General features: G+C 30.5%; 1 protein-coding gene across 1 annotated transcript in view; it reads right to left on the bottom strand.

Annotated features, from left to right (window-relative positions):
* Positions 1-24,514: 24,514 nt before the first annotated feature.
* Positions 24,515-25,615, bottom strand: part of LOC141176265 (mitochondrial fission regulator 2-like) — an 84,039-nt gene continuing 82,938 nt past the window's right edge. The window contains exon 9 of the mRNA XM_073660226.1: positions 24,515-24,861. Coding sequence (XP_073516327.1) covers positions 24,787-24,861 — 75 coding nt within the window. The 3' untranslated portion in view covers positions 24,515-24,786. The remainder of the gene's footprint in view (positions 24,862-25,615) is intronic.

Below are 25,615 nucleotides of genomic sequence, written 5' to 3'. Positions count from 1 at the left end.
GTTGCTTTAACCTATGCTTTATTAAATTGTATTTATGTAGTTTTATCCTATGCTTTATTAAATTGTATTTATGTTGTTTTATCCTATGCTTTATTAAATTGTATTTATGTTGTTTTATCCTATGCTTTATTAAATTGTATTTATGTTGTTTTAACCTATGCTTTATTAAATTGTATTTATGTTGTTTTATCCTATGCTTTATTAAATTGTATTTATGTTGTTTTAACCTATGATTTTTTAAATTGTATTTATGTTGTTTTATCCTATGCTTTATTAAATTGTATTTATGTTGTTTTATCCTATGCTTTATTAAATTGTGTTTATGTTGTTTTATCCTATGCTTTATTAAATTGTATGTATGTTGTTTTATCCTATGCTTTATTAAATTGTATTTATGTTGTTTTAACCTATGCTTTATTAAATTGTATTTATGTTGTTTTATCCTATGCTTTATTAAATTGAATTTATGTTGTTTTATCCTATGCTTTATTAAATTGTGTTTATGTTGTTTTATCCTATACTTTATTAAATTGCATTTATGTTGTTTTAACCTATGCTTTATTAAATTGTATTTATGTTGTTTTATCCAATGCTTTATTAAATTGCGTTTATGTTGTTTTATCCTATGCTTTATTAAATTATATTTATGTTGTTTTATCCTATGCTTTATTAAATTGTATTTATGTTGTTTTAACCCATGCTTTATTAAATTGTATTTATGTTGTTTAAACCCATGCATTATTAAATTGTATTTATGTTGTTTTATCCTATGCTTTATTAAATTGTGTTTATGTTGTTTTATCCTATGCTTTATTAAATTGTATTTATGTTGTTTTATCCTATGCTTTATTAAATTGTATTTATGTTGTTTTAACCCATGCTTTATTAAATTGTATTTATGTTGTTTTATCTTATGCTTCATTAAATTGTGTTTATGTTGTTTTAACCTATGCTTTATTAAACTGTATTTATGTTGTTTTATCCTATGCTTTATTAAATTGTATTTATGTTGTTTTATCCTATGCTTTAATAAAGCATATCCTATGCTTTATTAAATTGTATTTATGTTGTTTTAACCCATGCTTTATTAAATTGTATTTATGTTGTTTAAACCCATGCATTATTAAATTGTATTTATGTTGTTTTATCCTATGCTTTATTAAATTGTGTTTATGTTGTTTTATCCTATGCTTTATTAAATTGTATTTATGTTGTTTTATCCTATGCTTTATTAAATTGTATTTATGTTGTTTTAACCCATGCTTTATTAAATTGTATTTATGTTGTTTTATCTTATGCTTCATTAAATTGTGTTTATGTTGTTTTAACCTATGCTTTATTAAACTGTATTTATGTTGTTTTATCCTATGCTTTATTAAATTGTATTTATGTTGTTTTATCCTATGCTTTATTAAATTGTATTTATGTTGTTTTAACCTATCCTTTATTAAATTGTATTTATGTTGTTTTAACCTATGCTTTATTAAATTGTATTTATGTTGTTTTAACCTATGCTTTATTAACTTGTTTTTATGTTGTTTTATCCTATGCTTTATTAAATTGTATTTATGTTGCTTTAACCTATGCTTTATTAAATTGTATTTATGTAGTTTTATCCTATGCTTTATTAAATTGTATTTATGTTGTTTTATCCTATGCTTTATTAAATTGTATTTATGTTGTTTTATCCTATGCTTTATTAAATTGTATTTATGTTGTTTTAACCTATGCTTTATTAAATTGTATTTATGTTGTTTTATCCTATGCTTTATTAAATTGTATTTATGTTGTTTTAACCTATGATTTTTTAAATTGTATTTATGTTGTTTTATCCTATGCTTTATTAAATTGTATTTATGTTGTTTTATCCTATGCTTTATTAAATTGTGTTTATGTTGTTTTATCCTATGCTTTATTAAATTGTATGTATGTTGTTTTATCCTATGCTTTATTAAATTGTATTTATGTTGTTTTAACCTATGCTTTATTAAATTGTATTTATGTTGTTTTATCCTATGCTTTATTAAATTGAATTTATGTTGTTTTATCCTATGCTTTATTAAATTGTGTTTATGTTGTTTTATCCTATACTTTATTAAATTGCATTTATGTTGTTTTAACCTATGCTTTATTAAATTGTATTTATGTTGTTTTATCCAATGCTTTATTAAATTGCGTTTATGTTGTTTTATCCTATGCTTTATTAAATTATATTTATGTTGTTTTATCCTATGCTTTATTAAATTGTATTTATGTTGTTTTAACCCATGCTTTATTAAATTGTATTTATGTTGTTTAAACCCATGCATTATTAAATTGTATTTATGTTGTTTTATCCTATGCTTTATTAAATTGTGTTTATGTTGTTTTATCCTATGCTTTATTAAATTGTATTTATGTTGTTTTATCCTATGCTTTATTAAATTGTATTTATGTTGTTTTAACCCATGCTTTATTAAATTGTATTTATGTTGTTTTATCTTATGCTTCATTAAATTGTGTTTATGTTGTTTTAACCTATGCTTTATTAAACTGTATTTATGTTGTTTTATCCTATGCTTTATTAAATTGTATTTATGTTGTTTTATCCTATGCTTTATTAAATTGTATTTATGTTGTTTTAACCTATCCTTTATTAAATTGTATTTATGTTGTTTTAACCTATGCTTTATTAAATTGTATTTATGTTGTTTTAACCTATGCTTTATTAACTTGTTTTTATGTTGTTTTATCCTATGCTTTATTAAATTGTATTTATGTTGCTTTAACCTATGCTTTATTAAATTGTATTTATGTTGTTTTATCCTATGTTTTATTAAATTGTGTTTATGTTGTTTTATCCTATGCTTTATTAAATTGTATTTATGTTGTTTTATCCTATGCTTTATTAAATTGTATTTATGTTGTTTTAACCTATGCTTTATTAAATTGTATTTATGTTGTTTTATCCTATGCTTTATTAAATTGTATTTATGTTGTTTTATCCTATGCTATATTAAATTGTGTTTATGTTGTTTTATCCTATACTTTATTAAATTGCATTTGTGTTGTTTTAACCTATGCTTTATTAAATTGTATTTATGTTGTTTTATCCAATGCTTTATTAAATTGCGTTTATGTTGTTTTATCCTATGCTTTATTAAATTGTATTTATGTTGTTTTATCCTATGCTTTATTAAATTGTATTTATGTTGTTTTAACCCATGCTTTATTAAATTGTATTTATGTTGTTTTAACCCATGCTTTATTAAATTGTATTTATGTTGTTTTATCCTATACTTTATTAAATTGCATTTATGTTGTTTTAACCTATGCTTTATTAAATTGTATTTATGTTGTTTTATCCAATGCTTTATTAAATTGTGTTTATGTTGTTTTATCCTATGCTTTATTAAATTATATTTATGTTGTTTTATCCTATGCTTTATTAAATTGTATTTATGTTGTTTTAACCCATGCTTTATTAAATTGTATTTATGTTGTTTAAACCCATGCTTTATTAAATTGTATTTATGTTGTTTTATCCTATGTTTTATTAAATTGTGTTTATGTTGTTTTATCCTATGCTTTATTAAATTGTATTTATGTTGTTTTATCCTATGCTTTATTAAATTGTATTAATGTTGTTTTAACCCATGCTTTATTAAATTGTGTTTATGTTGTTTTAACCTATGCTTTATTAAACTGTATTTATGTTGTTTTATCCTATGCTTTATTAAATTGTATTTATGTTGTTTTATCCTATGCTTTATTAAATTGTATTTATGTTGTTTTAACCTATCCTTTATTAAATTGTATTTATGTTGTTTTAACCTATGCTTTATTAAATTGTATTTATGTTGTTTTAACCTATGCTTTATTAACTTGTTTTTATGTTGTTTTATCCTATGCTTTATTAAATTGTATTTATGTTGCTTTAACCTATGCTTTATTAAATTGTATTTATGTTGTTTTATCCTATGTTTTATTAAATTGTGTTTATGTTGTTTTATCCTATGCTTTATTAAATTGTATTTATGTTGTTTTATCCTATGCTTTATTAAATTGTATTTATGTTGTTTTAACCTATGCTTTATTAAATTGTATTTATGTTGTTTTATCCTATGCTTTATTAAATTGTATTTATGTTGTTTTATCCTATGCTATATTAAATTGTGTTTATGTTGTTTTATCCTATACTTTATTAAATTGCATTTGTGTTGTTTTAACCTATGCTTTATTAAATTGTATTTATGTTGTTTTATCCAATGCTTTATTAAATTGCGTTTATGTTGTTTTATCCTATGCTTTATTAAATTGTATTTATGTTGTTTTATCCTATGCTTTATTAAATTGTATTTATGTTGTTTTAACCCATGCTTTATTAAATTGTATTTATGTTGTTTTAACCCTTGCTTTATTAAATTGTATTTATGTTGTTTTATCCTATGCTTTATTAAATTGTGTTTATGTTGTTTTATCCTATGCTTTATTAAATTGTATTTATGTTGTTTTATCCTATGCTTAATTAAATTGTATTTATGTTGTTTTAACCCATGCTTTATTAAATTGTATTTATGTTGTTTTATCTTATGCTTTATTAAATTGTGTTTATGTTGTTTTATCCTATGCTTTTTTAAATTGTATTTATGTTGTTTTATCCTATGCTTTATTAAATTGTATTTATGTTGTTTTATCGTATGCTTTATTAAACTGCATTTATGTTGTTTTATCCTATGCTTTATTAAATTGTATTGATTTTGTTTTATTCTATGCTTTATTAAATTGTATTTATGTTGTTTTATCCTATGCTTTATTAAATTTTATTTATTTTGTTTTATCCTTTGCTGTATTAAATTGTATTTATGTTGCTTTAACCTATGCTTTATTAAATTGTCTTTATGTTGTTTTATCCTATGTTTTATTAATTTGTGTTTATGTTGTTTTATCCTATGCTTTATTAAATTATATTTATGTTGTTTTATCCTATGCTTTATTAAATTGTATTTATGTTGTTTTAACCTATGCTTTATTAAATTGTATTTATGTTGTTTTATCCTATGCTTTATTAAATTGTATTTATGTTGTTTTATCCTATGCTATATTAAATTGTGTTTATGTTGTTTTATCCTATACTTTATTAAATTGCATTTGTGTTGTTTTAACCTATGCTTTATTAAATTGTATTTATGTTGTTTTATCCAATGCTTTATTAAATTGCGTTTATGTTGTTTTATCCTATGCTTTATTAAATTGTATTTATGTTGTTTTATCCTATGCTTTATTAAATTGTATTTATGTTGTTTTAACCCATGCTTTATTAAATTGTATTTATGTTGTTTTAACCCATGCTTTATTAAATTGTATTTATGTTGTTTTATCCTATGCTTTATTAAATTGTGTTTATGTTGTTTTATCCTATGCTTTATTAAATTGTATTTATGTTGTTTTATCCTATGCTTTATTAAATTGTATTTATGTTGTTTTAACCCATGCTTTATTAAATTGTATTTATGTTGTTTTATCTTATGCTTTATTAAATTGTGTTTATGTTGTTTTATCCTATGCTTTTTTAAATTGTATTTATGTTGTTTTATCCTATGCTTTATTAAATTGTATTTATGTTGTTTTATCGTATGCTTTATTAAACTGCATTTATGTTGTTTTATCCTATGCTTTATTAAATTGTATTTATGTTGTTTTAACCCATGCTTTATTAAATTGTATTTATGTTGTTTTATCTTATGCTTTATTAAATTGTGTTTATGTTGTTTTATCCTATGCTTTTTTAAATTGTATTTATGTTGTTTTATCCTATGCTTTATTAAATTGTATTTATGTTGTTTTATCGTATGCTTTATTAAACTGCATTTATGTTGTTTTATCCTATGCTTTATTAAATTGTATTGATGTTGTTTTATTCTATGCTTTATTAAACTGCATTTATGTTGTTTTATCCTATGCTTTATTAAATTGTATTTATGTTGTTTTATCCTATGTTTTATTAAATTCTATTTATGTTGTTTTATCCTATGCTTTATTTAATTGCATTTATGTTGTTTTATCGTATGCTTTATTAAATTGTATTTATGTTGTTTTATCCTATGCTTTATTAAATTGTGTTTATGTTGTTTTAACCCATGCTTTATTAAATTGCAATTATGTTGTTTTGTCTTATGCTTTATTAAATTGTATATATGTTGTTTTATCCTATGCTTTATTAAATTGTATTTATGTTGTTTTGTCCTATGCTTTATTAAATGTTATTTATGTTGTTTTAACCTATGCTTTATTAAATTGTATTTATGTTGTTTTATCCTATGCTTTATTAAATGGTATTTATGTTGTTTTATCCTTTGCTTTATTAAATTGTGTTTATGTTGTTTTATCCTATGCTTTATTAAATTGTATTTATGTTGTTTTATCCTATGCTTTATTAAATTGTATTTATGTTGTTTTAACCCATGCTTTATTAAATTGTATTTATGTTGTTTTATCTTATGCTTTATTAAATTGTGTTTATGTTGTTTTTCCTATGCTTTTTTAAATTGTATTTATGTTGTTTTATCCTATGCTTTATTAAATTGTATTTATGTTGTTTTATCGTATGCTTTATTAAACTGCATTTGTGTTGTTTTATCCTATGCTTTATTAAATTGTATTTATGTTTTTTTATGCTATGCTTTTTTAAATTGTATTTATATTGTTTTATCCTATGCTTTATTAAATTGTATTTATGTTGTTTTATCGTATGCTTTATTAAACTGCATTTATCTTGTTTTATACTATGATTTATTAAACTCTATTTATGTTGTTTTATTCTATGCTTTATTAAATTGTATTTATGTTGTTTTATCCTATGCTTTATTAAATTGTATTTATGTTGTTTTATCCTATGCTTTATTAAATTGTATTTATGTTGTTTTATTGTATGCATTATTAAACTGCATTTATGTAGTTTTATCCTATGCTTTATTAAATTGTATTTATGTTGTTTTAACCTATGTTTTATTAAATTGTATTTATGTTGTTTTATCCTATGCTTTATTAAATTGTATTTATGTTGTTTTATCATATGCTTTATTAAATTGTATTTATGCTGTTTTATCCTATGCTTTATTAAATTGTATTTATGTTGTTTTATCGTATGCTTTATTAAATTGTATTTATGTTGTTTTATCCTATGTTTTATTAAATTGTGTTTATGTTGTTTTATCCTATGCTTTATTAAATTGTATTTATGTTGTTTTATCCTATGCTTTATTCAATTGTATTTATGTTGTTTTGTCCTATGCTTTATTAAATTTTATTTATGTTGTTTTAACCTATGCTTTATTAAATTGTATTTATGTTGTTTTGTCCTATGCTTTATTAAATTTAATTTATGTTGTTTTAACCTATGCTTTATTAAATTGTGTTTATGTTGTTTTATCATATGCTTTATTAAATTGTATTTATGTTGTTTTATCCTATGCTTTATTAAATTGTATTTATGTTGTTTTAACCCATGCTTTATTAAATTGTATTTATGTTGTTTTATCTTATGCTTTATTAAATTGTGTTTATGTTGTTTTATCCTATTCTTTTTTAAATTGTATTTATGTTGTTTTATCCTATGCTTTATTAAATTGTATTTATGTTGTTTTATCCTATGCTTTATTAAACTGCATTTATGTTGTTTTATCCTATGCTTTATTAAATTGTATTTATGTTGTTTTATTCTATGCTTTATTAAATTGTATTTATGTTGTTTTATCGTATGCTTTATTAAATTGTATTTATGTTGTTTTATCCTATGTTTTATTAAATTGTGTTTATGTTGTTTTATCCTATGTTTTATTAAATTGTGTTTATGTTGTTTTATCCTATGCTTTATTAAATTGTATTTATGTTGTTTTATCCTATGCTTTATTAAATTGTATTTATGTTGTTTTGTCCTATGCTTTATTAAATTTTATTTATGTTGTTTTAACCTATGCTTTATTAAATTGTATTTATGTTGTTTTGTCCTATGCTTTATTAAATTTTATTTATGTTGTTTTAACCTATGCTTTATTAAATTGTGTTTATGTTGTTTTATCATATGCTTTATTAAATTGTATTTATGTTGTTTTATCCTATGCTTTATTAAATTGTATTTATGTTGTTTTAACCCATGCTTTATTAAATTGTATTTATGTTGTTTTATCTTATGCTTTATTAAATTGTGTTTATGTTGTTTTATCCTATTCTTTTTTAAATTGTATTTATGTTGTTTTATCCTATGCTTTATTAAATTGTATTTATGTTGTTTTATCGTATGCTTTATTAAACTGCATTTATGTTGTTTTATCCTATGCTTTATTAAATTGTATTTATGTTGTTTTATTCTATGCTTTATTAAATTGTATTTATGTTGTTTTATCGTATGCTTTATTAAATTGTATTTATGTTGCTTTATCCTATGTTTTATTAAATTGTGTTTATGTTGTTTTATCCTATGCTTTATTAAATTGTATTTATGTTGTTTTATCGTATGCTTTATTAAATTGTATTTATGTTGTTTTATCCTATGCTTTATTAAATTGTATTTATGTTGTTTTAACCTATGCTTTATTAAATTGTATTTATGTTGTTTTGTCCTATGCTTTATTAAATTTTATTTATGTTGTTTTAACCTATGCTTTATTAAATTGTATTTATGTTGTTTTATCCTATGCTTTATTAAATGGTATTTATGTTGTTTTATCCTATGCTTTATTAAATTGTATTTATGTTGTTTTAACCTATGCTTTATTAAATTGTATTTATGTTGTTTTATCCTATGCTTTATTAAATTGTATTTATGTTACTTTAACCTATGCTTTATTAAATTGTATTTATGTTGTTTTATCCTATGCTTTATTAAATTGTATTTATGTTGTTTTATCCTATGCTTTTTTAAATTGTATTTATGTTGTTATATCCTATGCTTTATTAAATTGTATTTATGTTGTTTTATCTTATGCTTTATTAAATTGTATTTATGTTGTTTTATCCTATGCTTTATTAAATTGTATTTTTGTTGTTTTATCCTATGCTTTATTAAATTGTATTTATGTTGTTTTGTCCTATGCTTTATTAAATTGAATTTATGTTGTTTTAACCCATGCTTCATTAAATTGTATTCATGTTGTTGTATCCTATGCTTCTTTAAATTGTATTTATGTTGTTTTATCCTATGCTTTATTAAATTGTATTTATGTTGTTTTATCCTATGCTTTATTAAATTGTATTTATGTTGTTTTAACCTATGTTTTATTAAATTGTATTTATGTTGTTTTATCCTATACTTTATTAAATTGTATTTATGTGTTTTTATCCTATGCTTTATTAAATTGTATTTATGTAGTTTTATACTATGCTTTATTAAATTGTGTTTATGTTGTTTTATCCTATACTTTATTAAATTGCATTTATGTTGTTTTAACCTATGCTTTATTAAATTGTATTTATGTTGTTTTATCCAATGCTGTATTAAATTGTGTTTATGTTGTTTTATCCTATGCTTTATTAAATTGTATTTATGTTGTTTTATCCTATGCTTTATTAAATTGTATTTATGTTGTTTTAACCCATGCTTTATTAAATTGTATTTATGTTGTTTTAACCCATGCTTTATTAAATTGTATTTATGTTGTTTTATCCTATGCTTTATTAAATTGTGTTTATGTTGTTTTATCCTATGCTTTATTAAATTGTGTTTTTGTTGTTTTATCCTATGCTTTTTTAAATTGTATTTATGTTGTTTTATCCTATGCTTTATTAAATTGTATTTATGTTGTTTTATCGTATGCTTTATTAAACTGCATTTATGTTGTTTTATCCTATGCTTTATTAAATTGTATTGATGTTGTTTTATTATATGCTTTATTAAATTGTATTTATGTTGTTTTATCCTATGCTTTATTAAATTGTATTTATGTTGTTTTATCCTTTGCGTTATTTAATTGTATTTATGTTGTTTTATTGTATGCTTTATTAAATTGTATTTATGTTGTTTTAACCCATGCTTTATTAAATTGTATTTATGTTGTTTTATCTTATGCTTTATTAAATTGTGTTTATGTTGTTTTTCCTATGCTTTTTTAAATTGTATTAAGGTTGTTTTATCCTATGCTTTATTAAATTGTATTTATGTTGTTTTATCGTATGCTTTATTAAACTGCATTTATGTTGTTTTATCCTATGCTTTATTAAATTGTATTTATGTTGTTTTATGCTATGCTTTTTTAAATTGTATTTATATTGTTTTATCCTATGCTTTATTAAATTGTATTTATGTTGTTTTATCATATGCTTTATTAAACTGCATTTATGTTGTTTTATACTATGCTTTATTAAATTGTATTTATGTTGTTTTATTCTATGCTTTATTAAATTGTATTTATGTTGTTTTATCCTATGCTTTATTAAATTGTATTTATGTTGTTTTATCCTATGCTTTATTAAATTGTATTTATGTTGTTTTATTGTATGCTTTATTAAACTGCATTTATGTAGTTTTATCCTATGCTTTATTAAATTGTATTTATGTTGTTTTATCCTATGTTTTATTAAATTGTATTTATGTTGTTTTATCCTATGCTTTATTAAATTGTATTTATGTTGTTTTATTGTATGCGTTATTAAATTGTATTTATGTTGTTGTATCCTATGCTTTATTAAATTGTGTTTATGTTGTTTTATCCTATGCTTTATTAAATTGTATTTATGTTGTTTTAACCCATGCTTTATTAAATTGCATTTATGTTGTTTTATCTTATGCTTTATTAAATTGTATTTATGTTGTTTTATCCTATGCCTTATTAAATTGTATTTATGTTGTTTTGTCCTATGTTTTATTAAATTTTATTTATGTTATTTTAACCTATGCTTTATTAAATTGTATTTATGTTGTTTTATCCTATGCTTTATTAAATGGTATTTATGTTGTTTTATCCTATGCTTTATTAAATTGTATTTATGTTGTTTTATCGTATGCTTTATTAAACTGCATTTATGTTGTTTTATCCTATGCTTTATTAAATTGTATTTATGTTGTTTTATTCTATGCTTTATTAAATTGTATTTATGTTGTTTTATCGTATGCTTTATTAAAATGTATTTATGTTGTTTTATCCTATGCTTTATTCAATTGTGTTTATGTTGTTTTATCCTATGCTTTATTAAATTGTATTTATGTTGTTTTAACCCATGCTTTATTAAATTGTATTTATGTTGTTTTAACCCATGCTTTATTAAATTGCATTTATGTTGTTTTATCTTATGCTTTATTAAATTGTATTTATGTTGTTTTATCCTATGCTTTATTAAATTGTATTTATGTTGTTTTGTCCTATGCTTTATTAAATTTTATTTATGTTGTTTTAACCTATGCTTTATTAAATTGTATTTATGTAGTTTTATCCTATGCTTTATTAAATGGTATTTATGTTGTTTTATCCTATGCTTTATTAAATTGTGTTTATGTTGTTTTATCCTATGCTTTATTAAATTATTTTTATGTTGTTTTATCCTATGCTTTATTAAATTGTATTTATGCAAAAAAGAAGCAAGACAAAAATATATCTCATACCCTACCATAATTATATATAAATGTAAAGCAAAATTGCATAATAAATATAGGGTACTTAGTGAACTATTTTTGATCAAAAAAAGTATACAAGCCGTCCCACCAGCGGCAAGGTGACCCTAAATTGGGACGGTACCTATACTGCCTATATTAAAAACCTTACTGTATATCAAAGTTGAAGTAATGCATATAAAAGGGTAGACAAATAGGACCGGGTCCCAACTCCAGACCACCTAGGCCCGTGGTAAGCTACATATATACCAATCAGCTCAACAAAGGGCATGCCACACCCTTAAATTGCACAGAATGCAAACAAGTCAAAAAACCAGACAATGTGAACTGAGGTCTAAGATGGCAGACATACAAGAAACAGAGGCATGTTCACACTAGCAAAAAAGAAGCAAGACAAAAATATATCTCATACCCTACCATAATTATATATAAATGTAAAGCAAAATTGCATAATAAATATAGGGTACTTAGTGAACTATTTTTGATCAAAAAAAGTATACAAGCCGTCCCACCAGCGGCAAGGTGACCCTAAATTGGGACGGTACCTATACTGCCTATATTAAAAACCTTACTGTATATCAAAGTTGAAGTAATGCATAAAAAAGGGTAGACAAATAGGACCGGGTCCCAACTCCAGACCACCTAGGCCCGTGGTAAGCTATATATATACCAATCAGCTCAGCAAAGGGCATGCCACACCCTTAAATTGCACAGAATGCAAACAAGTCAAAAAACCAGACAATGTGAACTGAGGTCTAAGATGGCAGACATACAAGAAACAGAGGCATGTTCACACTAGCAAAAAAGAAGCAAGACAAAAATATATCTCATACCCTACCATAATTATATATAAATGTAAAGCAAAATTGCATAATAAATATAGGGTACTTAGTGAACTATTTTTGATCAAAAAAAGTATACAAGCCGTCCCACCAGCGGCAAGGTGACCCTAAATTGGGACGGTACCTATACTGCCTATATTAAAAACCTTACTGTATATCAAAGTTGAAGTAATGCATATAAAAGGGTAGACAAAAAGGACCGGGTCCCAACTCCAGACCACCTAGGCCCGTGGTAAGCTACATATATACCAATCAGCTCAACAAAGGGCATGCCACACCCTTAAATTGCACAGAATGCAAACAAGTCAAAAAACCAGACAATGTGAACTGAGGTCTAAGATTGCAGACTTCAACTTTGATATACAGTAAGGTTTTTAATATAGGCAGTATAGGTACCGTCCCAATTTAGGGTCACCTTGCCGCTGGTGGGACGGCTTGTATACTTTTTTTGATCAAAAATAGTTCACTAAGTACCCTATATTTATTATGCAATTTTGCTTTACATTTATATATAATTATGGTAGGGTATGAGATATATTTTTGTCTTGCTTCTTTTTTGCTAGTGTGAACATGCCTCTGTTTCTTGTATGTCTGCCATCTTAGACCTCAGTTCACATTGTCTGTTTTTTTGACTTGTTTGCATTCTGTGCAATTTAAGGGTGTGGCATGCCCTTTGTTGAGCTGATTGGTATATATGTAGCTTACCACGGGCCTAGGTGGTCTGGAGTTGGGACCCGGTCCTATTTGTCTACCCTTTTATATGCATTACTTCAACTTTGATATACAGTAAGGTTTTTAATATAGGCAGTATAGGTACCGTCCCAATTTAGGGTCACCTTGCCGCTGGTGGGACGGCTTGTATACTTTTTTTGATCAAAAATAGTTCACTAAGTACCCTATATTTATTATGCAATTTTGCTTTACATTTATATATAATTATGGTAGGGTATGAGATATATTTTTGTCTTGCTTCTTTTTTGCTAGTGTGAACATGCCTCTGTTTCTTGTATGTCTGCCATCTTAGACCTCAGTTCACATTGTCTGGTTTTTTGACTTGTTTGCATTCTGTGCAATTTAAGGGTGTGGCATGCCCTTTGTTTAGCTGATTGGTATATATGTAGCTTACCACGGGCCTAGGTGGTCTGGAGTTGGGACCCGGTCCTATTTGTCTACCCTTTTATATGCATTACTTCAACTTTGATATACAGTAAGGTTTTTAATATAGGCAGTATAGGTACCGTCCCAATTTAGGGTCACCTTGCCGCTGGTGGGACGGCTTGTATACTTTTTTTGATCAAAAATAGTTCACTAAGTACCCTATATTTATTATGCAATTTTGCTTTACATTTATATATAATTATGGTAGGGTATGAGATATATTTTTGTCTTGCTTCTTTTTTCCTAGTGTGAACATGCCTCTGTTTCTTGTATGTCTGCCATCTTAGACCTCAGTTCACATTGTCTGGTTTTTTGACTTGTTTGCATTCTGTGCAATTTAAGGGTGTGGCATGCCCTTTGTTGAGCTGATTGGTATATATGTAGCTTATCACGGGCCTAGGTGGTCTGGAGTTGGGACCCGGTCCTATTTGTCTACCCTTTTATATGCATTACTTCAACTTTGATATACAGTAAGGTTTTTAATATAGGCAGTATAGGTACCGTCCCAATTTAGGGTCACCTTGCCGCTGGTGGGACGGCTTGTATACTTTTTTTGATCAAAAATAGTTCACTAAGTACCCTATATTTATTATGCAATTTTGCTTTACATTTATATATAATTATGGTAGGGTATGAGATATATTTTTGTCTTGCTTCTTTTTTGCTAGTGTGAACATGCCTCTGTTTCTTGTATGTCTGCCATCTTAGACCTCAGTTCACATTGTCTGGTTTTTTGACTTGTTTGCATTCTGTGCAATTTAAGGGTGTGGCATGCCCTTTGTTGAGCTGATTGGTATATATGTAGCTTACCACGGGCCCAGGTGGTCTGGAGTTGGGACCCGGTCCTATTTGTCTACCCTTTTAAATGCATTACTTCAACTTTGATATACAGTAAGGTTTTTAATATAGGCAGTATAGGTACCGTCCCAATTTAGGGTCACCTTGCCGCTGGTGGGACGGCTTGTATACTTTTTTTGATCAAAAATAGTTCACTAAGTACCCTATATTTATTATGCAATTTTGCTTTACATTTATATATAATTATGGTAGGGTATGAGATATATTTTTGTCTTGCTTCTTTTTTGCTAGTGTGAACATGCCTCTGTTTCTTGTATGTCTGCCATCTTAGACCTCAGTTCACATTGTCTGGTTTTTTGACTTGTTTGCATTCTGTGCAATTTAAGGGTGTGGCATGCCCTTTGTTGAGCTGATTGGTATATATGTAGCTTACCACGGGCCTAGGTGGTCTGGAGTTGGGACCCGGTCCTATTTGTCTACCCTTTTATATGCATTACTTCAACTTTGATATACAGTAAGGTTTTTAATATAGGCAGTATAGGTACCGTCCCAATTTAGGGTCACCTTGCCGCTGGTGGGACGGCTTGTATACTTTTTTTGATCAAAAATAGTTCACTAAGTACCCTATATTTATTATGCAATTTTGCTTTACATTTATATATAATTATGGTAGGGTATGAGATATATTTTTGTCTTGCTTCTTTTTTGCTAGTGTGAACATGCCTCTGTTTCTTGTATGTCTGCCATCTTAGACCTCAGTTCACATTGTCTGGTTTTTTGACTTGTTTGCATTCTGTGCAATTTAAGGGTGTGGCATGCCCTTTGTTGAGCTGATTGGTATATATGTAGCTTACCACGGGCCCAGGTGGTCTGGAGTTGGGACCCGGTCCTATTTGTCTACCCTTTTAAATGCATTACTTCAACTTTGATATACAGTAAGGTTTTTAATATAGGCAGTATAGGTACCGTCCCAATTTAGGGTCACCTTGCCGCTGGTGGGACGGCTTGTATACTTTTTTTGATCAAAAATAGTTCACTAAGTACCCTATATTTATTATGCAATTTTGCTTTACATTTATATATAATTATGGTAGGGTATGAGATATATTTTTGTCTTGCTTCTTTTTTGCTAGTGTGAACATGCCTCTGTTTCTTGTATGTCTGCCATCTTAGACCTCAGTTCACATTGTCTGGTTTTTTGACTTGTTTGCATTCTGTGCAATTTAAGGGTGTGGCATGCCCTTTGTTGAGCTGATTGGTATATATGTAGCTTACCACGGGCCTAGGTGGTCTGGAGTTGGGACCCGGTCCTATTTGTCTACCCTTTTATATGCATTACTTCAACTTTGATATACAGTAAGGTTTTTAATATAGGCAGTATAGGTACCGTCCCAATTTAGGGTCACCTTGCCGCTGGTGGGACGGCTTGTATACTTTTTTTGATCAAAAATAGTTCACTAAGTACCCTATATTTATTATGCAATTTTGCTTTACATTTATATATAATTATGGTAGGGTATGAGATATATTTTTGTCTTGCTTCTTTTTTGCTAGTGTGAACATGCCTCTGTTTCTTGCATGTCTGCCATCTTAGACCTCAGTTCACATTGTCTGTTTTTTTGACTTGTTTGCATTCTGTGCAATTTAAGGGTATGGCATGCCCTTTGTTGAGCTGATTGGTATATATGTAGCTTACCACGGGCCTAGGTGGTCTGGAGTTGGGACCCGGTCCTATTTGTCTACCCTTTTATATGCATTACTTCAACTTTGATATACAGTAAGGTTTTTAATATAGGCAGTATAGGTACCGTCCCAATTTAGGGTCACCTTGCCGCTGGTGGGACGGCTTGTATACTTTTTTTGATCAAAAATAGTTCACTAAGTACCCTATATTTATTATGCAATTTTGCTTTACATTTATATATAATTATGGTAGGGTATGAGATATATTTTTGTCTTGCTTCTTTTTTGCTAGTGTGAACATGCCTCTGTTTCTTGTATGTCTGCCATCTTAGACCTCAGTTCACATTGTCTGGTTTTTTGACTTGTTTGCATTCTGTGCAATTTAAGGGTGTGGCATGCCCTTTGTTGAGCTGATTGGTATATATGTAGCTTACCACGGGCCTAGGTGGTCTGGAGTTGGGACCCGGTCCTATTTGTCTACCCTTTTATATGCATTACTTCAACTTTGATATACAGTAAGGTTTTTAATATAGGCAGTATAGGTACCGTCCCAATTTAGGGTCACCTTGCCGCTGGTGGGACGGCTTGTATACTTTTTTTGATCAAAAATAGTTCACTAAGTACCCTATATTTATTATGCAATTTTGCTTTACATTTATATATAATTATGGTAGGGTATGAGATATATTTTTGTCTTGCTTCTTTTTTCCTAGTGTGAACATGCCTCTGTTTCTTGTATGTCTGCCATCTTAGACCTCAGTTCACATTGTCTGGTTTTTTGACTTGTTTGCATTCTGTGCAATTTAAGGGTGTGGCATGCCCTTTGTTGAGCTGATTGGTATATATGTAGCTTATCACGGGCCTAGGTGGTCTGGAGTTGGGACCCGGTCCTATTTGTCTACCCTTTTATATGCATTACTTCAACTTTGATATACAGTAAGGTTTTTAATATAGGCAGTATAGGTACCGTCCCAATTTAGGGTCACCTTGCCGCTGGTGGGACGGCTTGTATACTTTTTTTGATCAAAAATAGTTCACTAAGTACCCTATATTTATTATGCAATTTTGCTTTACATTTATATATAATTATGGTAGGGTATGAGATATATTTTTGTCTTGCTTCTTTTTTGCTAGTGTGAACATGCCTCTGTTTCTTGTATGTCTGCCATCTTAGACCTCAGTTCACATTGTCTGGTTTTTTGACTTGTTTGCATTCTGTGCAATTTAAGGGTGTGGCATGCCCTTTGTTGAGCTGATTGGTATATATGTAGCTTACCACGGGCCTAGGTGGTCTGGAGTTGGGACCCGGTCCTATTTGTCTACCCTTTTATATGCATTACTTCAACTTTGATATACAGTAAGGTTTTTAATATAGGCAGTATAGGTACCGTCCCAATTTAGGGTCACCTTGCCGCTGGTGGGACGGCTTGTATACTTTTTTTGATCAAAAATAGTTCACTAAGTACCCTATATTTATTATGCAATTTTGCTTTACATTTATATATAATTATGGTAGGGTATGAGATATATTTTTGTCTTGCTTCTTTTTTGCTAGTGTGAACATGCCTCTGTTTCTTGTATGTCTGCCATCTTAGACCTCAGTTCACATTGTCTGGTTTTTTGACTTGTTTGCATTCTGTGCAATTTAAGGGTGTGGCATGCCCTTTGTTGAGCTGATTGGTATATATGTAGCTTACCACGGGCCTAGGTGGTCTGGAGTTGGGACCCGGTCCTATTTGTCTACCCTTTTATATGCATTACTTCAACTTTGATATACAGTAAGGTTTTTAATATAGGCAGTATAGGTACCGTCCCAATTTAGGGTCACCTTGCCGCTGGTGGGACGGCTTGTATACTTTTTTTGATCAAAAATAGTTCACTAAGTACCCTATATTTATTATGCAATTTTGCTTTACATTTATATATAATTATGGTAGGGTATGAGATATATTTTTGTCTTGCTTCTTTTTTGCTAGTGTGAACATGCCTCTGTTTCTTGTATGTCTGCCATCTTAGACCTCAGTTCACATTGTCTGGTTTTTTGACTTGTTTGCATTCTGTGCAATTTAAGGGTCTGGCATGCCCTTTGTTGAGCTGATTGGTATATATGTAGCTTACCACGGGCCTAGGTGGTCTGGAGTTGGGACCCGGTCCTATTTGTCTACCCTTTTATATGCATTACTTCAACTTTGATATACAGTAAGGTTTTTAATATAGGCAGTATAGGTACCGTCCCAATTTAGGGTCACCTTGCCGCTGGTGGGACGGCTTGTATACTTTTTTTGATCAAAAATAGTTCACTAAGTACCCTATATTTATTATGCAATTTTGCTTTACATTTATATATAATTATGGTAGGGTATGAGATATATTTTTGTCTTGCTTCTTTTTTGCTAGTGTGAACATGCCTCTGTTTCTTGTATGTCTGCCATCTTAGACCTCAGTTCACATTGTCTGGTTTTTTGACTTGTTTGCATTCTGTGCAATTTAAGGGTGTGGCATGCCCTTTGTTGAGCTGATTGGTATATATGTAGCTTACCACGGGCCTAGGTGGTCTGGAGTTGGGACCCGGTCCTATTTGTCTACCCTTTTATATGCATTACTTCAACTTTGATATACAGTAAGGTTTTTAATATAGGCAGTATAGGTACCGTCCCAATTTAGGGTCACCTTGCCGCTGGTGGGACGGCTTGTATACTTTTTTTGATCAAAAATAGTTCACTAAGTACCCTATATTTATTATGCAATTTTGCTTTACATTTATATATAATTATGGTAGGGTATGAGATATATTTTTGTCTTGCTTCTTTTTTGCTAGTGTGAACATGCCTCTGTTTCTTGTATGTCTGCCATCTTAGACCTCAGTTCACATTGTCTGGTTTTTTGACTTGTTTGCATTCTGTGCAATTTAAGGGTGTGGCATGCCCTTTGTTGAGCTGATTGGTATATATGTAGCTTACCACGGGCCTAGGTGGTCTGGAGTTGGGACCCGGTCCTATTTGTCTACCCTTTTATATGCATTACTTCAACTTTGATATACAGTAAGGTTTTTAATATAGGCAGTATAGGTACCGTCCCAATTTAGGGTCACCTTGCCGCTGGTGGGACGGCTTGTATACTTTTTTTGATCAAAAATAGTTCACTAAGTACCCTATATTTATTATGCAATTTTGCTTTACATTTATATATAATTATGGTAGGGTATGAGATATATTTTTGTCTTGCTTCTTTTTTGCTAGTGTGAACATGCCTCTGTTTCTTGTATGTCTGCCATCTTAGACCTCAGTTCACATTGTCTGGTTTTTTGACTTGTTTGCATTCTGTGCAATTTAAGGGTGTGGCATGCCCTTTGTTGAGCTGATTGGTATATATGTAGCTTACCACGGGCCTAGGTGGTCTGGAGTTGGGACCCGGCCCTATTTGTCTACCCTTTTATATGCATTACTTCAACTTTGATATACAGTAAGGTTTTTAATATAGGCAGTATAGGTACCGTCCCAATTTAGGGTCACCTTGCCGCTGGTGGGACGGCTTGTATACTTTTTTTGATCAAAAATAGTTCACTAAGTACCCTATATTTATTATGCAATTTTGCTTTACATTTATATATAATTATGGTAGGGTATGAGATATATTTTTGTCTTGCTTCTTTTTTGCTAGTGTGAACATGCCTCTGTTTCTTGTATGTCTGCCATCTTAGACCTCAGTTCACATTGTCTGGTTTTTTGACTTGTTTGCATTCTGTGCAATTTAAGGGTGTGGCATGCCCTTTGTTGAGCTGATTGGTATATATGTAGCTTACCACGGGCCTAGGTGGTCTGGAGTTGGGACCCGGTCCTATTTGTCTACCCTTTTATATGCATTACTTCAACTTTGATATACAGTAAGGTTTTTAATATAGGCAGTATAGGTACCGTCCCAATTTAGGGTCACCTTGCCGCTGGTGGGACGGCTTGTATACTTTTTTTGATCAAAAATAGTTCACTAAGTACCCTATATTTATTATGCAATTTTGCTTTACATTTATATATAATTATGGTAGGGTATGAGATATATTTTTGTCTTGCTTCTTTCTCATTAACCCTTGCACGCAGTCTCCTATCCACCCGTATAGCTAATTGCATAGCCTGTTGCAAATCTTCAGGTGTAGGATAAGCAATTAGCAGGTCTTTAACCCTTTCACTGAGCCCAGCAAGAAATAGACTTTTCAGAGCAGAATCGTTCCACCCTGTTTGAGTAGACCATCGACGGAAATGAGTACAATATTTTTCCACATTACCTGATCCCTGTCTCAAACGTCTTAACTCAGTCTCAGCTGATGAGACACGATCAGGATCATCATATAATAGTCCCAAAGCAGAAAAAAAACTATCCACTGAACTGAAGCATGTATCACTAGGTTGCAAAGAAAAGGCCCACTCCTGAGGCTCTTTGCGCAAAAGTGACATTATAAACCCTATGCGCTGGGAATCATCCCCAGAGGACTTGGGTCTCAAACGAAAATACAATAAGCAAGCATTTTTAAATGAAAAAAATTCTCGGTGTTCACCAAAAAATAAATCCGGCAAACGTACCTTAGGCTCCAAGAAATGTGCTCCAGGACAGTTACTAACGTGTTGACGGAGCTCAGTCACCTCCAAAGAGAGTCCCTGCAGGTGTTTAGCCAAATCCAGAACCGACACCATGATGGAACAGAAAAAATCTTTCCTTAGAGCATTTGCTGGGCTGGACTTACTGTTATGTTCTGCTACCAGAGCTAAGGAAAGAGAGGAGATCTGTCCCTACGATAGAACTCAGCTTAATCCCTACGATGTAACAGGGGACCTGATCCTGCGATCAGACCTGCTAAAGTCCTAAGCTAGTCTGTACGGAGACCTATAGATGTGGGGAAGGAATCCCTACAAGTACTAAGGACTGGGAGGAAAATGGGACACCTCCTAACAGAAATAGTAGCAGACAGACGAACAAACAAAATATATAGAACATAGAGGTCCGTAGACCAAGCAAACTAACAGAGTTAGATACAGAGCACAGGCTAGCTAGAAAGTAGATAAACAATGAAGTCCAGCAAAGCCAGAAGGGCGGAGCAGGATTAAATAGGCCAACAAGGTCATGTGACCAATGTTGTACCATCTTGGGTATTTGCTGAGGCTGTTCTATGTGTTTAATGTCAACTTTGTGATTCAATAAAATATTGCCACACTGTTTTACCCTCACCCTGTGTTGGCTGAGTAGCGTTATGCCCACGGAAGACCAAGGATCTTCACATTTTGGTGGCAGCTGTCAAGCAGCTTAAAGAGCTCATTGTGAGCCAGTATTCTATAAACTGGACTGATGCATGTCACCATTAAAATAAAACCGGTCAAAATTGTTCTTATTACAATGGGCACATTGTAGATTCAGACTGAAGGACAATGACCAGTCCCCCCCCCCAAAAAAAACAACAAAAAAAACTTCAAGCTATGTGACCAAGAAGAAGGACCTCAGTCCAATTGAGATGGTTTTGGATGAGTTGGACAGAAAAGTGAAGATAAGGCAACCAACAAGTGTTCAGCACCTCTGAGAACTCCTTCAAGACTATTGGAAGCCGTTCCATGTGAATGCCTAAAGAAGGTCTTGAGAGAATGCCAAGGATGTGTATAGTGGCCATTAAAGTAAGGCCAGGGACAGACGAATGTATCAAAAATCCAGAAAACTTGGGCGATTTTTTTGTGTGTTCAAACTTTTGACCCAGTACTGTAGATAGCTGCTACCGGTAGAAGTAGACTTCATAGCATTGTACGAGCCAGAATTATGTAAACTGGACACACGCCTACCATCATTAATATCTAGCATTGCTATTACTTTAGGTGGTGTTAGCCAGTGTTATGGAAACTGGACTGACAACTTCTATCAATACCCTTTTGCCACTCATTGGCTCACACCTACACCATAGCAGTAATTGCCTATTTCTCTGTTCCTTTGGTTTGGTGGAAACTTTGCACTTAATGTATTAAGAAAAAAGAGGTCAAAAGAAGTTGGAAGTGAAAACAAATTTATTTTAAAAACTATATACTAAATAGCAGAAAGTACATCATTTCCTGTGAACACGAGCAGCAGATAAAACAAAGCAGCATCTCATGGTTCTCCCTGATTGCAAATGTAAAGCCTAGAAAAAGTTAAAATCACATCTGCAACATCAAAAACTCACCAAAAACTCATTGTGGGAACGTAGACTTAAAAGGAAAAGCATATAAAAGCATGGGTTCTTGCATGGAACACAGCCATCGATTTTTAGCTAGCAAAACCTGGTAAGAATTCATATGTTTCATCGGTCCAGTCACCTGTCTGTCCTTCCAACACAGGTTTATCAGCTATACAAGAATGGACATGCTAAAAAGAAAACAGACTGCTTGAGGGAGAATAAGAAGGCAGCATTTAACAATGCAAGTAATGCACTTTAAAGAGTTTGTCCAAGAATGCACTAATATGTCCCTTGTCACATAATTCAAACGGCAGTTCGTCTTAGTCACGCGTCAAAATGGGCTGCAGTCTGAAGAAGAAACACTGTTCCAAAGACCTGTGTCTCAATGTCAGAGGAGCTGTATCGTAAGCACATGTACCTCTGTGAGCCGAGGAGAAGTATGTGAGAGAATTGCACGGCGAATAAGCCTCCTTACCTTGCCGTGCCAGAGCTGGTGTGTCACTCTCCATAAGGAGAAACGCTACCCCTTAGACCTCAGTCCAGAGCCTCTCACCTAGCCAAATCAGAACTCATACTTTGCACTGATGAGGGCCAACAGCCCGAAACACCGTGTCTGCAAATTGAGATTCTGATTTGGCTTTTATCCTAAGTCATATTGCACAACTCGTTAAAGGGTTGATTATGACTTGTAGGATTGCTGCTTCCAACAGGTGGCGCTATAGAGTACAAGTCCTCTTTTATTCTGAAGAGGCAATTTGCATATGAGAGAATAAATCAATTTTCTTGGCTGACTGGGCACAAGGGACTAAGGGTGGAGACTGTGCTCAGTCAGCCCAGAAGATTGATTTCTTCTTGTCACACCCTTTTCCTTGGATCACAGAGGTATTGTGTGCTTACAATATTGCTCCTGTCTGTTGGGACACAGGTCTCAGAAGTAGTGTTTCTTCAGAATGAAGCCCGTCCTGACACGTGTCTAGGACGGGCTGCGTTTGAATTATGTGATGGGGACAATTTTATTATATGCCTGGAGAACTCCTTTTAAGTGCAATTCTTCACGCACAGTATTTATTCATTACTAAAATCAGCAACTAACAGGACCTTCAAATGTCATCATCTCGGTCTACATATAACAGTACCCATGAAGCTTCACCTGCCATGGAAGGGTTTTCCTATGCAGGCTTTCCTTTGCTATTTTAAGAGTTTTCCACACATATTTATCAACTGCATGTGGCTTTTACTCTGGTTAGTTATGTACTCACACTACACCTTCCCCATCTCCATTTAGAGTCTTGCCAAACTAATTAAAGGGATAGTCTGCAATTTAGGGTATTTTTTGTTTTACTTAGATGCATGTATTTGAGGCTAAAAATCATTTTTGCAATTATGTTTACTAAAAAAATTGTACCATTTGCTTCTGAGTTGCACTGTCTGCTGCTGGCTGCAGAATGAGTTAACTGAGAATCATCAGTAAGCCCTTTCTAAAAGTCTTAATGGGAGAGTTTATAGAGCTTTATTAATCGGTCTTTTTCTGAACTCCTGTCAGCTCATTTATGACCACAGACCACATCAAAGTTGAATGTGCAGGGAAACAAACAGCCTGTAAAAGCCAAACGGTGAACAATGAAACCCAAAAATTATTTGTAATCTCAAATACACTGCATTTTAATAAAAAAAAATACTATGTATAGTATGTACCAAATTTTGTTATCTCCTTTGGTGTTATGTAGCTATATTGCATAAAGCAGCCGGGAAATAGCATTTGATAGACCAGAGTTAAATAATGAATGGCCCCAGTATGTTACAAAACTAGTAGCATTACTTTGTGTCATGGTAAAAGGGAACTGAGAAAAGTGACATATCCATAACATATGACATAAATATCTGGTTGTGCCTCTGTCAAGACATCCAGAAATTGGAAAAACATGGGATCCCATGTTACTGCTCTAACCTGGGGAATAAAGAAGCAGAGGTTATGATGTCACTTCAATGAAGTCTGGGTCTAATAGAGTCATTGGTCTGCTCCTCTATTTTTTTGCTGCAGGTTTATAGTGTACCTAGACTTGTGTGCTCCCTCATGTATGACCTTCTGATATGGAATAGGACCCATGCCCAAGTGTCTCCTGCCGTGGTACAGTAGCCACTAGAACTTGACCACCGAGCATACCGGAGTGTTGTATCACACCAAAAGATGAGACTGTGTGTGAGGACTAAAGAGTAAGTATGCATTATGGTTGTAGAAGAGCACAAAGGACCTTCTTCTGGCTGGTGGAAGCTGACCCAAACATTTATGATTTAGCCACTTAATAATAGTACTTATCAAAATGTTATTTTAAGCAATTAAAAAAATATATGTTGAAATTGCCCAACGAATCGTGTTACGGTGGAACCATGAGACTTGTACAGTAAGATAAACCTTCCAATGGCAATCCTAAGGAATAAATGAAAAAAGAGGAGCAGCTTGTTACATTAGGCTATTCGGAGTAATTGTCAAATTTTCACATGCTTTTCCCAAAAACCTCTGAAACATGTCCATCAACTCAGACATGGACTTGCTTTCTTGTAATTTCCTTCTGTGTTATTTTCCTAATAGGATTTAGCAGGTGGCGCCCAAACTACAAGTGAAGAACATAGGAAAAGTTAGAAACAGATATACATTCATATATACACTGGGAAAATCGTGAAGGATCAGTCAACGATTCAATTAGTTAAAACACTTCTACCCAATAAAGGTCTAGATTTTAGAGTATATGGGTTGCCTTAAAAGGGTTATATAGCATCTATAAGAACTATGTTTTTTTTACTATGTTGTTTCAACAGTGTAAAAACTTGGTTTCGATGACAAATGCTTCAGCAAAGGCACATGCTTGACAGCTGCTCCATTCATTCCCTAGGTGGCTGCTCGGCTTTTTTCGGTAGACTCCCAGCGGTCATGCATCTGACCTGCGGCACATATTTTGTAATAGGGATAAAAGTTCACCATTGGGGATAAAAAATTCCCCATTCTGCCAATTGGTGCATGTTACACCTATGTGGACTTAAAGATATATTTTGTGCATTTTGGTTTCATTAAATATATTGCACCATTTGGCTTTTAGAGACTATTTGTTTCCCTGCACATTCAACTTTGATGTGGTCAGTGGTCTTAAACCAGCTGAGATGAGGTCAGAAAAAGACATAAAAAAAGTTACTCTCCTTCTCTTGTTATAACAGTTCTCTCCTATTGAACTGTTATAATAAGCTCACTGATGGATTCTTAGACAGTGCAAGATAGAGACTACAAAAGGCAAACGGTGCAAAATTTTTAATCAAATCCAATTACAAAAAATTATTTTTAGCTAAAAATGCATGTATTTAAGTAATAAAAAA

Source organism: Phyllobates terribilis, unplaced genomic scaffold, assembly GCF_046119375.1.
Source record: "Phyllobates terribilis strain yellow unplaced genomic scaffold, ASM4611937v1 Scaffold_21__1_contigs__length_20361869, whole genome shotgun sequence".
Classification (NCBI taxonomy): Eukaryota; Metazoa; Chordata; class Amphibia; order Anura; family Dendrobatidae; genus Phyllobates; species Phyllobates terribilis.
The sequence above is the reverse complement of the archived record's forward strand: the minus strand, read 5'-3'. Positions and strand labels throughout refer to the sequence as shown.